Source organism: Ostrinia furnacalis, unplaced genomic scaffold (assembly GCF_004193835.3).
Source record: "Ostrinia furnacalis isolate ACB-3 unplaced genomic scaffold, ASM419383v2 OfSCF0092, whole genome shotgun sequence".
NCBI lineage: Eukaryota > Metazoa > Arthropoda > Insecta > Lepidoptera > Crambidae > Ostrinia > Ostrinia furnacalis.
The window spans coordinates 4871-22312 of record NW_021130331.1 but is presented as its reverse complement, the minus strand read 5'-3'; the positions used below and the strand labels follow the sequence as shown (position 1 = coordinate 22312).

The 17442-nt window shown below is 37.8% G+C and overlaps 1 protein-coding gene across 1 annotated transcript; it reads right to left on the bottom strand.

The window, feature by feature from the left end:
- Positions 1-1272: 1272 nt before the first annotated feature.
- Positions 1273-14846, bottom strand: LOC114351759 (uncharacterized). The gene is made up of 17 exons (XM_028303074.1): positions 14773-14846; positions 13606-13896; positions 11299-11332; positions 10584-10607; positions 10150-10197; positions 8392-8436; positions 8168-8212; positions 7815-7835; positions 7640-7723; positions 6990-7184; positions 6478-6534; positions 6224-6274; positions 5831-5875; positions 5218-5238; positions 4567-4620; positions 1730-1993; positions 1273-1657 (listed from the first exon to the last, which is right to left on the bottom strand). Exons 1-17 carry the CDS (start codon positions 14806-14808, stop codon positions 1374-1376), a joined length of 1599 nt encoding a protein of 532 aa, XP_028158875.1. The 5' UTR covers positions 14809-14846; the 3' UTR covers positions 1273-1373.
- Between the last annotated feature and the right edge of the window lie 2596 nt (positions 14847-17442).

Below are 17442 nucleotides of genomic sequence, written 5' to 3'. Positions count from 1 at the left end.
TACTATTAGAAAATATTTGATACTTAATCTGCAACACGTGTCCAAGATAAATGTATTTGTTAATAATTGTTTTTTATTTGAATCAAGATCTAATTACAATTGATAAGATAACATTCTTGAAGTCATTTTGTTAATTAGTACCTAATTGATTGACCCCTACTTAATGATACAATATAATTTTTATCAGGGCAATTTATCTATTTTTGATGATAATAATCATCATATTACTGCCTCATCATGCTAACTAACGCCCGTAGCGTATTCACAAACATTTATCTATGAGGACTCTCAGTGCGCGTGAACGCACAGGGTGGCACACGAATCAATCACGGAGCTCTGTTCAACGCACAGCGTGGTGTCCTGCTTTACTAAGTTGGTCTCGAAGCGCTGGTAGGGTAAAAAGATTATGAGACATGTAGAGGCTCCTTAAGAGCAAAATATTTGACGAATGCGACTGTGCGACGGGCGCCCGCAGTGAGTGTGCGAGCGCGAAAGCAACATCATTACGCGCGAGCGATAAGGATGGGTAGCTTGGGGTCATTGGACAAAATTCTACGTGCTCACTGACCAGGCTTTATAAATATAAAAATAAGTCGGGTTTTCCTTCCTAACTCCAGAACACACGAACCGATTACCACGATTTTGCATTCGTTGAAAAGGTCTCGGGCTCCGTGAGGTTTATAGCAAAGAAAATTAAGGAAAATTTAACAAAAGAAATTTCACGCGGGCGAAGCCGCGGGCGGAAAGCTAGTAGTCTATACAAATAAAGAAATTTTGACTTTGACTTTACTTAAGCAAGCATCATTTGTAAATACGGGTAAGGTTGGGTTCCACACGAGCACCATCTTACAAAAACACCGGTTAAGATTATAAACACGGTTAAAATAAGGTGGTACAACTCAGCCAGCTCATAGCAGACTTATCAACTCGGAAAGGGATCGACACCGTATCGCCTTTTGCGCTTCGCGCGCTGTCGTTTACGTTACGGTGCGGATAAGTTTGCGTATCATCATCAAAGAATTCTGACCGCCTCGAGTTGATACGGTAACGATCCCTTTCCGGATTAATGAATGTGCGTCGATTTTTAGTTGGCCGCTAGTTGGACCCGATTTTAATTGTATGAAGAATCGGCCAAATCAAATCGGTGTAATGTGCGCACTTCCATTACATGCCCATACTGATCAACTGCCCGACTAAACTATCGGCCGACGAAAAATCGATGGTCTGCGCCTAGGCTAAAAGGTCGAAGGATATAATAATATAAACACAGTATTTCTGGAATGCTTTTATTTCAATTAGAGGTCATCTCACTCTAGTTTAAGCTAATGCATGTCGCAGTTAAATTATTTGTATAAACATTACAAATATTTTATTTAATAGACGGTAGTTTCACTGCCTTCCTCAGTTTTGGATGAGTGGGTAGATTCACTCTGCTCTCCTTGCTCGGAGGTAGAAGAGGATTGGTTGCAGTATGATGTGCTCAAGTAGGATGAGTTTCCGTCGTTTTGCTGGGTGGTGTTATTTTCAGAACTCTGGTCTGAGGTGTTCTTGTTGTATGAGGAGTTCTTGGAGGAGTCATTGGTCTCGGTGTTCTTATACGAGTTGGTGTTTGAGCCGTTTGAGTTATCTGAGTTTGAGTCTGAGTTAGAGTTGTTAGATGTGTCTGTGTTCACATTTGTGTTTGAGTTGTCAGATGTGTCTGTGTTCACATTTGTGTTTGAGTTGTTAGATGTGTCTGTGTTCACATTTGTGTTTGAGTTGTTAGATGTGTCTGTGTTCACATTTGTGTTTGAGTTGTCAGATGTGTCTGTGTTCTCATTTGTGTCTGCGTTTGAGTTGACATTTGAGTTGTCGTCGCTTGAATTTTGGTTGTCGATGGTAGCGTACGAGCCAGTGCTGTCGTCACCGTTGTCGTCATTGAAGGCACCCTTGAAGTTGTCCTTGCTGCACTCATCTATCTCTTTCTTGATAGTTGGGAATTCCGCTGACAAATCTGAAACGAAACGACTAAATCAGAATGATGCAACAATATTCAGATACGCACCATATTATTTTGACTTAAACAAACGTCAAAAATCTGTCAAACTCTATACAAAATACACCGGTTGTCGTTAGAGTAGGCGCACACCGTTGATTTTTCGTCGGCCGACAGTTTAGTCGGGCAGTTGATCAGTATGGGCATTGGGCATGTATGGGAGTGCGCACACTACAGTCTAATTTTTTAGAAATCAGCAGAAATGTCATCAAAAATGGCCAACTGACATAAAAATATTTTTAGTCTGTGAACTAGTGATGCGACAAAACCTCTCGTTAATCGCGAAGTGAAATTATTGTAGTACTTGCGTATCATCGCCGGGTGATCGTCAAAATACTAAAAATATGCAACAAAGTCGCAACATTGAATGTGAACTGATTATGAAAGTTTCGAGAACAGGAAACAAACTGTATGCACAGATGTAATCAAAAAACACACTGGACAGTAAAACAATCAATGATATCCGTAAAGTTATTAAACTTCAAATAGTTGCAAAATTCTTTTATTTTATTTAATTATGTAGGAAAATAAGCAATGGAACAATACGTAAGCATAATTGCATAAAAAAGTTAAATAATTTCGTTTAAATAAAACCGACTAAAAATTAAACTGACTCCGAAAGAGTATACACTAACCCCCTTACTAATAAAAAGTTACACAGTTGTTGAACACTGTTTTAAAATGACATTTCCATACTAAACGTCACTTTAAAACGCTGTTCAACGAGCGTGTAAGTTTTATTAGTAAGGGGGTCAAAGTCGAAAAATAATTTTACGTTATCTCCAATATTGTCGAAGTTATCGCTGGAAAACTAAACAAAGTATCGTAAATTTTTTATTTAAAATTAATCAGTAATCGGAATAAGTGAATACTTAAAATAATATCGATTAAATTTACAGATTATTGTCTATGACTCACAGGTTACAGCACCGATGTGGCAGAGACAAGTCATAGACAATATGGAGATAACACATGATTTTAAACGTCAAGTCAATTTGACAAGTCTCACAAATTTTCATCTTCCACGTATTTTGCTAAAATATTTGTTTCAAAGATTGATTTCAAACTTGTTTAAACGTGAAAATAAAGTTGGTTTCATGGGCTTGTTAAATAATGTGTATGATATTATGAACACCTAAGTGATTATGGTGTAATTGTGTATGAAAGTGTTTGTTTACATCTCTGCTGGATTCTAAAAAATCAAGGTATACGCCGATTCGATTTGGCCGATTCTTCATACAATTTAAAATCGGGCACAACTATCGGCCAACTAAAAATCAACTCTTAAAGTTACAGTCAAAGTTAGGTGGTGCAACTCAGCCTAAGTGAAGCAGCAAAATGAATAGAGCTCTGTGATTGGTCCGTCTGTCATTCTGTGCATCCACGCGCACTGTGAGACCTCATAGTAATGTTTGTGAATAGGGGTGTTAGTTTTTAAGAATGACACTTATCAACCTGGAAAGGGATCAACACCGTATCGCCTTCCGCCGCGCTTTCAACCGCGAGGCGTTTACGTTACGATGCGGATAAGCGTACTTTGCAGTATGGAGTTTCATACAATGAATACTGACCGCCTCGAGTTGATACGGTTACGATCCGTTTCGGGGTTGATAAGTGTGCTTCGTCTTTTACTTGTTACAAAGAAACAAGGCAATTTTTTGTGCTGAAGGACACCCGCATGGGCGATATTATATTAAAGGTACGTGGCCTCCACTCCAGAACCTTGCTGCCCCATCAGCCGCTTTTACATTGTCTTAAGGCCTATTCAGACCTAAGCGGTATTGCCGCGGTACTTGATACTAAATACCTGAGCGATACCCGCATGGTATGTATGTACCTCTACCCACAGCGGCAGCGAATATCGCTCAGGTTTGAATAGGCCTTTATACAGGATGATTTCGCAAACAGTTGTCAAAATTTAGCTCTATCGAACAATATAAAATATAACTTTATCGTAATTATTTTTAATCGTAATATTTTTCGATTGAAAATTTATTCCCTTTTATGACAAGGTAAGTCATATTTGCGCACCATAATGTCTATTAAGTTTTGTAAAACTGAACTGTAGTTAAGTGTGTTCCCAATTTGCACGTGTGCCAATTTTGGAACCGCGCGCAGCGGATAAAAATAATTAAAGAAAAAAATGTTTTCTTTACGCAAATCGATTAAGTTTCTGATTAGTCGGCCGTTTGGTGTAGTGGTTCAGAACGGACTACTATGCCGAGAGGTCCCGGGTTCGATTCCTGGCCGAGCAGAAATTGAAATGATGAATTTGAATTTATGTGACGGGCTGGGTGTTTTCCATGTATCATATGTATGTATTTACAAAAAAAAAAAGTATTTAAGTATGTTTATATCCGTTGTCTAGTACCCATAGTACAAGCTTTGCTTAGTTTGTGACTAGTGGCGCAGTGTAAAATGTCTAAGGATATTTATTTATTTATTCTGAGTCGCTCCTAAAAATTTAGCAAGTGTTTGCAAAATTACCCTGTCTTTTTGCCCTACCTATTTGTAAAATTAATGATACTCACCAATGTTGATTTGTCCATTGCCCTTAGTGCTGGCAGCCAAGTAAACGATAAGTTCTGAAAACACACACATAATAAGTTACTTAAGTACTCGGAAATAAGTAACTGTGAAACGCTGCGTAAACAGACACTAAGTTACTAGGCCCGATTCGACCAAACTTTTTAAATCCGAGAATAACTCCTGGTATAACTGGCACATTGACAGTTTCAGTATGGGAAATAAAAATGTAAAATAACTGACGATTTATTCTGAGATTATTATTTACTCTTGTTTGATCGAATCCACCCTTAACTTAAACTCGTACTTATAACTGTTTAACTGTGATACAAGCTTTTATCCCGCCAGGTGGCGCATCGTCGATCTAGATATTATCAAATCCAAAATCAATTTATTAGTATGTAGGCCCTTTTCAAGGCATATACATTCACGTCCCAAATATAGCTTGCCCTACCACCACTTCGGGACGACATATCGACTGGAGCTGAGAAGAAGTGGCGGAAGAAACTCAGTCACCCTTGGAACATGGACATTTCTTTTATCCAAGATTGCTTATTCTCAACTCAGTAAAAAACCATTGTTACTAGCTCGCGATTAAGTCTCACAGACAATTCATAGTTGTTCAAAGATTTGATTTGAAAGATTTTTAGACTCACCGGCAGCAAGTTTGTCTCCAACTGTAAAGAATAAGAAAGAGTTATTAGATACAATAAACAACAAAACTCATCGAAAAGGGCTTCAATTATTTAATAATTTATATAACTTAATAAGTAACTCTTTTACACGTCATTATAGTGACTGTGTATCAAAATGAAAGTAAATAAATTAAATTGCAAAAGTGGCTTGTCGCGCGATTATTCTACTCTCTCCAAGAATTTTTAAGCTATAGGGAATAATCAGCAAAAAGTAATACCGTAATAATTATATGTAATATCAATATTTCTTCGATATATTTGCATGCTATTGTTGATGGCTGGATAGGTGATCATATTTTGTTATTTTCGACCTTCTGTACACCCTATTCAAAGACAAATAAATATTTCTATTTCTATTTCTAAATAATCAAGATAATGCTGAGTTAGTTACAATCCGATCGAGCCAACTGCGCACGTCGCTGGAATGCGACTCTCCTCGCACTCACCCGCACACCTCCCCGCGTTCGCCCCGTTGTGTTGTGACGTCACGGCTGCCAGGTGCGCAGTTAACTCGATCGAGTTGTAGATAAATATTCTTTATTATAAACAAAATAATAATAATGTTTAAACTTACGTCCACTCTTGTATGAGTTTCCGATTCCTCCAATGATCTTGATAACTGGAAAGAAATATACACATTTAACGTCAAATTAAGAGCTATTAACTAGTAGCTAGGAGCTGTAGGAAGAGCTAAATAGCTATGGACAGGGATGGTGAACCAATGGCATGCGTGACATTGATGGTACGCGTGCCATTAATGGTACGCACCACAATTATTATAGGGCACGCTACGAATCACCCCAAAATTTACTATGATATAAATAGTAAATAATGTGTTTTGAATAAGGATACTACCCTCTAAACTAGGATAAATCCGGGGAAACCCGGATGGATGGCAACCCTACATTGGTTAAAAGTTATGCGTTTTGATTCTTGAAATCTAATAAATATTTGATTTTTAACTTACGCAGTCTGACGATGCGGATGTACTCAGCTTTGGTGTAATGACCGTCCTTGTCTGAAAATAAAACAGAAAGATAAATACCATCATAAAAATAAACAAAAATGGCGGATGATTTTCTAGAAAATTTAAATTCTCATGATTTTTCTCAGGATTTCATTTGAAGTCACTGTTGTAGGTGTACAGAGTAGAATTTCGATTATCCGGATCTAATTTTCCTTTTTTTCTTCATTATTCTATTAGAATAAAATGGTTCTTACGGGATTTCACGATCAGGGTCAGCTCGATAACCCACTTGGCGATGATCTTTTGTGATCCTGGAACAAAACAAAAACAATATTAATAAATAAAAGTAATAAAATAATCATGATCTTACAAATTCACCACGTGTGGAAACCATCGAAATCTGTAATTCGGCCTTTTCCCGTTGATATACAGTTGAAAAGTATGAGGAGCAAATCTACTAAAGGTACTCGACTGAAATCAAGCTAAAGAATCGAAAAAATATTTTTGTTTTGAATAGTCTATTGACTGAGAAAGACTATAGAATCACGCTATGACCAATAGCAGCGGAGGATCAACGAAAAATGTTGCCAAAACTTCAATTATTTAATCAATCTCTGAAGTCGCAGGCACTAAGCCGTACATAACGAGAAATGACCCTTAATATGCAGTCCGCTACCAACCAGTCAATGTGGAATCATTGAGGAAGCCTACGTTCAGCAGTGGACGTCCTATGGCTGGAATGATGATGATGACCGTTAAAACTCACCCTTCAGTCCCTTAAGACCCTTGCCCTTAGTGTATTTGTTCAGAGCGACTTGGAACTCGTCGTTGATCTTTCCAAGGTCGTAGAAGTTGTAGATGTCAGCACCGTTTTCGTAGTCGCCAGTGTAAGGTTTGACTCCGAAACGCTTGGCGTATCCTGCACGGCAGATGGCTGGAATATCCCTGGAGTTTCTGAGTCCTGGACAAAAGGATTGATTAATAAATAAATAAATTCTTTATTGAATAACTTAGAGATTAGTTATTAATTAGTTTCTGTAAGTAGGTCTTAACAACTCTACTAAATTTTGGGACAGATAGGGAACAGTACTATTTTCTGATCATTTTTTTTATTATTAATTTAAACTTGGCGGGTAATTTTTTCGCATTTTTTTAATATTAAAAAATCCCTTCGCCGTCTTCCGAGGTAAGTAGTTCTACTGTTACTTTCCCACCGCTGCAACTCCTGTGTAGCCAGGATCTACAGCTTGACCGCCAATAACCCAACCAGTGAAGGCCAAGTTTGTCCCGGGGGAAAGTTACTGTCATTTGACCCGCAACGAAATTAATCAGAAGAACATGGGAGGAGTTTGAAGTGTTGAAAGACAGTTTTAAACTTTATTAAAGGTTTCGTGGTGTATTATTGAATATGTTTACCTGGTCTGCGGTCGTTGAGGATGCTACCAGTAAGACCTGGGGATCCCAGGAGACAGATGAGGCTCTTGAGCACACCGATGACCACTGGAAAGGAACCATGAAAATTATTATAATTAATGCAATATTATTACGATTTAAAGGTTGTAGCACACTTATCAACCCGGAAATTACTTACATCTAGCGAGGATGGTGCCGGCTGAAAACAAAAAAACAAATTGGTTAAAATACATTCCCATAATAAACAACAGAATAAAGTCAAGAATTAGGGTAAAGACCCCCTTAGCGACCACTGTACCTTTTTTGCCGTTTCAAAAATATTTAATAATTAAAATGATTTCATAAATAGTAACGACTGGAGATTATTATAAATATACACAATGAAAATTCATAATATTGTAATTTCATAATGCTTTAGGTACTTATTACTTAAAATTTAAAGTGGTCAAAAACGTGTAAAAAAAAGATGAAAAAAGACGCTACTTCTGCTACTTCTGTCCTAGTTGACTGATAAAAATAAAATAAACTTACTTCCTGGGAGAACGGAGTTGATCACACGACCGCCGAATCTGGCAACTGGAAAAAAAAATACATTTAAATAGTGAAATAAACTACTTTGAAAGCCTCACTGGTGCACGCCTTTCGCATTTTTGTTTTCTTTTTTTTTTTTCTTCTTCCATGCACACGGGAGAAGTCGCGGGAAAAAGTGGGATTTAAATATTTTTTTTATATTATTTTTATTTGTTATACATTACCAGTGATCAAAACGTTGCCGACGTCGTCGACTGTGCCTGGGATTTCTGTAAACGAAATGAACATGATTAATCCTTTACGGCGCAAGAACGTTTTTTATTATTTTTATATCAAAAACAGGTCGTATGAGGTATATAGAAGATGGGAAAAATAGTTAAAAAAAACACACTTGAAAAAAAAGTATTTATTTTTGAAAAAAACATGGTGTTGCAGAAGTGCATCATGGTGTAAAATCGTACCAAAAAGTAGGGGGTAAGAGAGGTTTATGTGTCAATGTTTACTACGCAGTTTAATCTTATAATGTACCATTACGCGGTCCATCAGGTCCTCCCATGTGATGATAATATTCTGCTACTATAAAAGGCCCCTCTACAGTAATGTTTCTTTTGTGACTTGTCAACTCTACTTTACTACGGATGTGAGGTTCTTGCCAGCAATGCTGGATACCCGATTCACAATCTTATTAACTCTCCAAGCTACCAAGGATATACCAACGCCATCATAATTTGAAACCTGTTCAACTGATGTTCCTCTAGGTTATCCTTTTAGCTGCTTTCCTTCTGGGAGCTTACAGTTAAGAATGCGGTTTCACCTAACGTTTTCCAAAGCTAAAATCTCACGGCAGCTCTTGGATTTCATTAGCCAGGTCATAAGATCTTCTGAACCTTATCTGGTTTACACTAAGCTCTAAGTTTTCATTTTTCCATAGTGTATTTGCCTTTAGGGATAAGCGCGCTTCTTGATATGGTGGCAGAACTGGAACTAGGGGCAGGAACAGCTTGCAATGTATCACATGGCTGAGCTGTAGTGCTGCTATCAGCCTCAAAGTACGGCGGCAAGATGTTCTTGTCCTCTGGCTCCAGTACTTCTGGTTCCTCATCAGAGTTCTCTGTTCATTAGGTTCCAATGTGTATGATGGATCAGCTACATCATCGTTGTCTGAGAAATCTGAGCCATCATCACTATTTTCCCATTGGTCCAGAATATTCTCCAAGTCCTCAGTCGTCCAAGATTGGGTCCTGGTACCTGGATGTGGAAGCCTCGAAGTCATAATGGGTCTAGAAGAAAAGAGATAGATATTAGACACATAGTAAAAATGATAAATTTAAAGCGCAATGATGCATAACTGCATCATAAGAAAATTGTCCTCTAATTCTGTAAATACAATAAAAATCATTTCAAATATATCAAATTATTGAAAACCAATAACTTACCCTCACTCCACACCAATTTCAGATCAATATTTTCATTAACACCAGAAAAACAAAGAATCAAAATCACCACCGAACAAAACAAACCGGATTTTACAAGTTTCTCACTTTAGGTGATCACAAAAATAAAATAGCGCCATCTAGCACAAACAGAGTTAACTAACTCGTAAGGGTGCTTTGCTGCAGATATGCCGCACTACGTTATAAGGTATTTTTGTTACTGTTTGAAAGATTCTATGAGTTCAAGTGGTATGATGCAGAACTGCAATTGAGCGCCGTAAAGGGTTAAGTTGCTTTTTTATTATATTCTACTTATTCGATATTACGAGGCGCGTCAAAAGATTATGAGACATAATTAAATAAGGCTTCATAAAATCATTCATTTTTTTTGTTTTTTTTTTCAACATTTACGATTTACCATTCATAAGACTAATAGTAAAAAAAATTTTTTTACATGTTTTGTCACAATTGAAGATTGAACTTTTATTACAAATAAATATTGGCAAGCTTTCTTTATTTGTTACGGTAAAATTATTTTAAAACACTTACTCAGATGTTTAAGATCTTCCAAGAGGGCGCCCAAGTCGACAGAGAGGCCTAAAAAAATAAAAAATACGTTAGTCCATCGTAAATTAAAGGGCACAGTACCTATTTGGTGCAAAGAAAGAATAATAAAAAGAGATTGAAACTTTTTAGTCGTCAACCTAATTTAATAAATAAAAAAATATTAATTCTTTAGTCTATTTTTGCTTTTCATCGACACTTTTCCCCAATTTTTAAGTGACCCCTATGGTAACACATAACAGAAATTTGTTTTCATATGGGTCACTTAAAAATTAGGATAGTGAAAACAGGCCAAAGTCGCGTAATAATGGCTAGCTAATTTTTTATTTATTTTAACCAATATTTGTATTTTTGACCGTGAATAATGCTCTAAAAATGGCTTTCATTAAAGAATTTTAATTTATAGTACTTTTACTTACTGGTAAGACCACGAGCGAGGGCATCTGAAAATATTAAAAACATTAATAAATCAAAATAAAGGTAGGTATTCAAAACAAACAATAAAAACATCGTAATCTTTCTATTTTAATACAGGTGTCCCAAAAATAAGGACAACCAACTCACTGAGCTGGGCCTAAGACGCATCGAGCAAGCCTAATAATTATTATGTCCATAGAAAAGTTTATTAGTTATATTATGACCAATTTTAGTTATAAATGTCCATAGAAAAGTACCTCTGTACCTCTAGCATGAACAACTTTCGTCTTCGAATCGTTTGCGTATTCGACAAAATTCGATACTCAACCTTTGAATTAAAGGATAACGTGACAATTTTCATTCTCAAAATAAGTTTCGTGCAACCATTTCTCATACTAAGTTCACTTTACGACAGGTTCACAAGGGCGCTGTTGCAGTTTTCGTACTAAATCTTTTGAACAGCGCCCTTGTGAACGTGTCGTAAAGTGAACTTAGTATGAGATGTAGTTGCACGAAACTTATTTTGAGAATCAAAATTGTCACGTTATCGTTTAATTCGAAGATTGAGTTTCGAATTTTATCGAATACGCAAACGATTCGAAGACGAAAGTTGTTCATGCTAGAGGTACTGGTGTCAGTGTGCCGTGAAAATTTAATGTACTATTAAAAAAGCTGAAAACTGATTACAGAATTAAAAGTCTAGAAACATCTACTCACTGAAGATTCCGTAGAGACCAAGTTTGCCGTTTGCCTGTAAAATATTATTGTTTTTTACCAAAATAAAATTAAAACACCAGCAAAAAACTAACATTTACAAAGTTAAAAATCTCTCAACGTAAAAATTTACATTTACAAAAGGTATTTTGCTCAATTTTAAGGACGCAGCACACTTATCTACCCGGAAAGGGATCGTGACCATATCAACTCGAGGCGGTAGTATTATTTGTCAACACACGTCATCCGCACCGTAGCGTATAGATGACCCACGCTGAACTGTCCCACCAAACTCAATGACAGGGGGGCGCTACCATCGTTCAACTATAAGGTTTCCAACATGGCAAAAATCGGAACCAGCGATCCGGTATTGACGGTGGCGCCCCACTGTCAATGTCATGGATAGGACAGTTCAATATTTTGGAACTATAAAAGCCTCGCCTCGCGGTTGACAGTTGATAAGTCTGTTATGACCACAGATATGGATTAGAGTAGATACAGCAAGTTGCTAGTCAAAGCGTGCCATTCCGATATGTCCAAATGGACATACATGGTCGAGTGATGTTCATGTAATCCGATTACAACAATCGGATACGATGATTTTACGAGGACAGTAGTACGAACACGGTAGAGAGAAGAAATTATTTACGGATTGAGAATTGTAATTAACAGCAACGAGTAACAAATATGTAATTAATTAGAATAAAGTAGCAGTAGAAGAATTATAAAACAAGTTAGATCAGTGATCGCGGAAGACAGAGTGCACTGTATAACGTCGAAATATACAAATCAAGAAGTTAGGTCAGTCATCGCAGTATACACTATTACTAGTCTATGTATACGACGGCCGAGATTTTGTCGTTTAGAAATATCTTCAAAACTAGGTACCTGACTTAACTTTATGAAAGAAAACGTATTGGCAAAACTACGCATTTTTGCATTTATTAAAAATAAAAAGCTTGAGTAAAATAGTCTTTATTTTATGAAACTAGGTCATTTACTTACTAGGATATTTAAAAGTATGGAATTAAGTATGAATTACTAGTAGTACTATTTAACATAATGGAATAACGATCATTACTTTCATAAACATTAGGCACAACAAAAATATTATTTGCAAATTAATAATGTAGAATTGTAGAATAACGTCTACCGCTACAAAATTATTTTAATCCACAGTCAGACTAGCTATAAATTTAACAAAATATCAGTTTTATCGGAATTAATTAATTTTTGAATCGAGTCACACGATATCATTCGATGACTTTGCGAATGCAGTACGATGATATGATTACTTTTACGTTGCGGCAATCACTAAAATTCGCTAAAATGACACTAATGACGTTTAAAAAGTGGCACGCTCGGCTTCATACAATTTTTGACACATGCTGCATCTATCCATATCTGTGGTTATGACCTTACTTCAGTTTAAACTTGTCATAACTTAGCTTAACATGGGGTAAATGGGACTATCCATTAGGACCAAATAGGGATATTTCTTGGGTAAAAAAGCAAGAGTTTAAATTGGTCCATCTGTCAAATCAAAAAATACTCGACACGTGTTTTCACATTTTCTAATGAAAATTTGAAAGAGATAAAGCGCGCCAAAGTTCAACGAGGTCCGTGACTTCAAGGCATGATTAAAATAGTAACACTTTGTGACGTCACCCGGAACTTCAACGCATCATAACTTGACAAATAAAAATATAACGTGTCCAATATTTTTTGCTAATGTAATTGACGGACTGAAAGTATCTTTTAAAAAGATAAAAAAGATTCTTTTTAGGAAACTAGCCTATACAAATAAAATTAATCTTTCAAAATCAAAAATATTTTATGCAATTTAGACCACAAAGTAGTACTTATTATTATTCTGTGCCACAAGTGGCACTTATGAACGTCAAAATATAGTTAACTAGCTTTCCGCCCGCGGCTTCGCCCGCGTGGAATTTTGTCTGTCACAGAAAAACTTTATCGCGCGCGTCCCTGTTTCAAAAACCGGGATAAAAACTATCCTATGTTCTTTCCCGGGACTCAAACTATCTCTATGCCAAATTTCATCAAAATCGGTTGCGAGGTTTAAGCGGGAAAGCGTAACAGACAGACAGACAGACAGACAGACAGACAGACAGACAGACAGACAGACAGAGTTACTTTCGCATTTATAATATTAGTTGGGATAGTTGGGATAGTTGGGATAAAAAAGGTCCTTATGGGGCACTTTACGTGTCTTCTTATCTTTTGGGCCCTACCAGCGCTTCGAGATTAACATACGGCAAGTGCTGAGAAGAAAAAATCTTGTGATCTTACCCCGAGTCCGAGGCCGCCTTTTCCTCCCAATCCACCGAGCAAACCGCCTGCAAGCTTCAGGGGTGCCTTAAGGACTTGGCCCAGCAAACCGCCCAGCCCGCCGCCTAAGCCGCCACCAAGACCCAAACCGCCGCCAAGACCCAAACCGCCGCCAAGGTTACCGGCACCCTTTAGACCAGTATCCAGGACAGTCTTGCCTGCACCCTCAACTGTGTCTACAGCTTTTGAGGTTACGTCACCCGTTAAGGCACTGCCTAAGTCGAGCGTTGGCTGCGAGTACGCGGAGGCGAACTGTAACAAATACAAATCAAATCAAAGGAGGAACTGCCTATCTTACTTCTAACGGTCGTTTTAACCACAACGGGGGACCTCTTGGCCTTTAACTCAGGGGTTCCCAAACTTTTTTGAGATGCGCCCTCTTTAGTTTCGACCATAAAAAATCAGCACCTCCCATCCTCCAGTCCAGATTATTTAGTGGTCGTATCGAGCAGTCTGGAATGTCTCCTCTCAGGGGTCGCAGGTTTTTAATACTTAACTACATAGTTAGCCCGCGCCCCCCTTTAAAGCTCCTAGCGCCTCCCCTTTGGGAACCCCTGCTTTAACTGATCTATGGAATGTGATGATCAAGCCAAAGATAGAAGCGAGCTACTGGAATCCTCAACCACAGTGGAACTGGCTATCCTACCTCCAACTGCTGAAATACAACAATGCTGTCATTGTTGCTATTCAGAAAGACAATGACTTGCGGAGCAGTAAAGAAAAATGCTATGTAAAAGTCCCTAAAATAAAAAAATAAAAAATGTTGCGAAACCGGGAAACATTATTCGAAAATTATTTTCGCGAGTGTAGTAGAAAATTTTGCCCAAGCCGGAAATCGAACCCGGTTCTTACCACTAGACCACAGAGGCTTTTCGTCGTCAAAGAAAAATATTTATTTACGGGACTATTCCCACCTCTGGTTCCCGCCGCTGCAACTCCTGTGTAGCCAGGATCTACAGCTTGACCGCCAATAAAACCCAACCAGTGAAGGTCAAGTTTGTCCCGGGGGAGAGTAAACTGTCATTAGACCCGCAACAAAATTAATAAGAAGAACATAGGAGGAGTTCGAAGTAAAGGTTCGACTGGAAGGCACTGGAGGGAGTGCAAAGTGCAATAAAAGGAACTTACCAGGCACGCGATGGCTACCAGCTTAAGACCGATCATTTTGCTGACGATAGAGCGACAACCGAATGTGAAGAAGCACCCAAAACCCCCACTTTATATAGCAAGGAAATTTTAATTTTATTCCAAATATTGTATTAATTACACAGATGTTGATGCTTATATTTAATTTGATATATAGCCAATACGTTGGTGAGTAAATAACATAGATAATTGGAGGGGAACAGCTGGATAAACACATATTTAGATGTGATCACATTTCTTACTCCGATCATTGGATATTTTTTACAAATATTTTTGGCACGTTTTTACTTCAAGGTTAAAAGTTTAAATTATTTCTCTTTTTACCCGACTACGGCAAAGCAAAAGGAGGGTTATGATTTTGACAGGCTATGTATGTATGTATGTATGTATGTTCATCTGTTCCCTCGTAACTTCTAAACTACTTATCAGAATTCGACAAATGACATATCATTAGAAGCGTCTTAATTGTCCGCTGGTTATAGGCTATATGAGGTTTCACAAAATCTAATGTGGCGCCCTCTATCGGACAAAACATACAGAGAAAAAAAAAAAGTTAAGATAAATATGCCGTGTTTGGTATCATTTGAAAGCGCTTTACTTGTACATTTTGAATATATATATATTACTAGCATTTGCTTGTGATTTTACCTGTATTCATGGGCTGATTGCATATAATTCACATCTTTTCGTTCATAGCTTCTTTACTACTTATTAGTTCATCAATTTAACTTTTGTTCGTATTATGCGCCACAAATACACTTTAATACCAAAATAGTACAAATAATAAATAAAAAGTAAGAAAACTAAAACCCAACTACGACAAAAAACGACGCTGAAAAAGTATAAAACAAGATTTTCAGAATACTGAACTGAACAAAGTTGCTAATGTAGTTGCATAGTAATTTTCATGTTTGGAAAGGCGTAGTCACACGTTACATCAGTACCTACCGTAGCACTTTGACAACGTGTGACTGCGGTTTTCCAAACATGAAAATTACTATGCAACTACATTAGCAACTTTGTTCAGTTCAGTATTCTGAAAATCTTGTTTTATACTTTTTCAGCGTCGTTTTTTACTCATATTATTCGCCCCCGTGAACGTTCGAACTCCTCCTATGTTCTTCAGATTCATTTCGCTGCGGGTCCAATGACAGTTACTTAACTTCCCCGGGACAAAGTTGGCCTTCACTGGTTGGGTTATTGGCGGTCAAGCTGTAGATCCTGGCTACACAGGAGTTGCAGCGGTGGGAACGAGAGGTGCGAATAGTCCCGTAATCCCCCGTTACCATTTTCTCCATCAACACCTCATGAGAAGTGAGGTAGCTGAAAATCAGTGATGTCTTGGACAGGTAGTCCTTAGCAGCACGTGCTGAGCCACCTTCATTTACTTTTTTACCTTTTTTTACATTTTTTTGTTTCTTGGAATTCCTTTTTTTTGTTTTTCATTTATTAGTTTACTGCCCTGCCCATTGCCACTTCAGCTTGCTAATCCATCGGGCTATGTCAGCGACTTTAGTTCGTTTACGGATCTCCTCATTTCTGATTCGACCTCGTAAAGAACACCCACAAGTTTCAAATTCAAATAATTTATTGCATGTCATATGGGTAAGGGTTGATAAGAACATAATGATGTCCTCATAGTATAGTAACTTGGCTTAGGTTTGTCCAGAAACCCACAGTCTCCTCCCACTTATGGCGAGTGACGGAGCACCGGGTTCTTTTTAGTGGGTATGCCTCGTCCTTCTGACTTGTTGAGCCCCACATAACATACCCTGTCCCCGCAGGGTAGGTATGCGATTCAACGCATTTTTTCCCCGTAACAAAAAAAAGGTAAGTCAGTCAGTTTTAAGTACGTTTACGGATCGGAATGGAGGCCACGTACCGGAAAACCCAGCGTAGGGTAGACTTGTGGATACAAGGTGGACCGACGGCCTCATAGAAGTAGTAGGAAGGCGCTGGATGCAGGCCGCTACCAACTGGTCATTATGGAAATCATTGGGGGAGGCCTATGTTCAGCAGTGGACGTCCTATGGCTGAAATGATGATGATGACATTCCTTTGCCCTTTACGGGGATCGAACCCGGTCTCCTAGCATTATATTCCGGTATGCGAAGAATTCTCAATTTGACCCTAAGGTTGACTGGAGGAGAATCCCGACTGGCATTCATCATCATCATCATCATTTCATCCATAGGACGTCCACTGCTGAACATAGGCCTCCCCTAATGCTTTCCACGTTGATCGATTAGTAGCGGCCTGCGTCCAGCGCTTCCCTACTATCTTTACGATGTCGTCGGTCCACCTTGTAGGTGGCTGGCATTAATTCCGCCATAAGTACAGTGTTATGTGTATGAAAGTTCTAAATAAATAAATAAACCATCAGCCGGATAAAATTAATAATTATTTGCATCGATAAATAAATATTTAGTTGTCATTTTGGAAACATTTTTGCATAAAACATGTAAATTATAAAATAAAATAAAAAATGTTTATTTAGTTCATACAAAATTACAAAGGCATGTGACAGAGGTACATACCTACAGAAATTGAACACAATGGCATAAAATAACTCATAAAACTTATTTATTTCTGTAAATAGGCTTTAAAAAAGCACTTTGCCACGTCCCAGTATTAACCCTACCACTGCTTCAG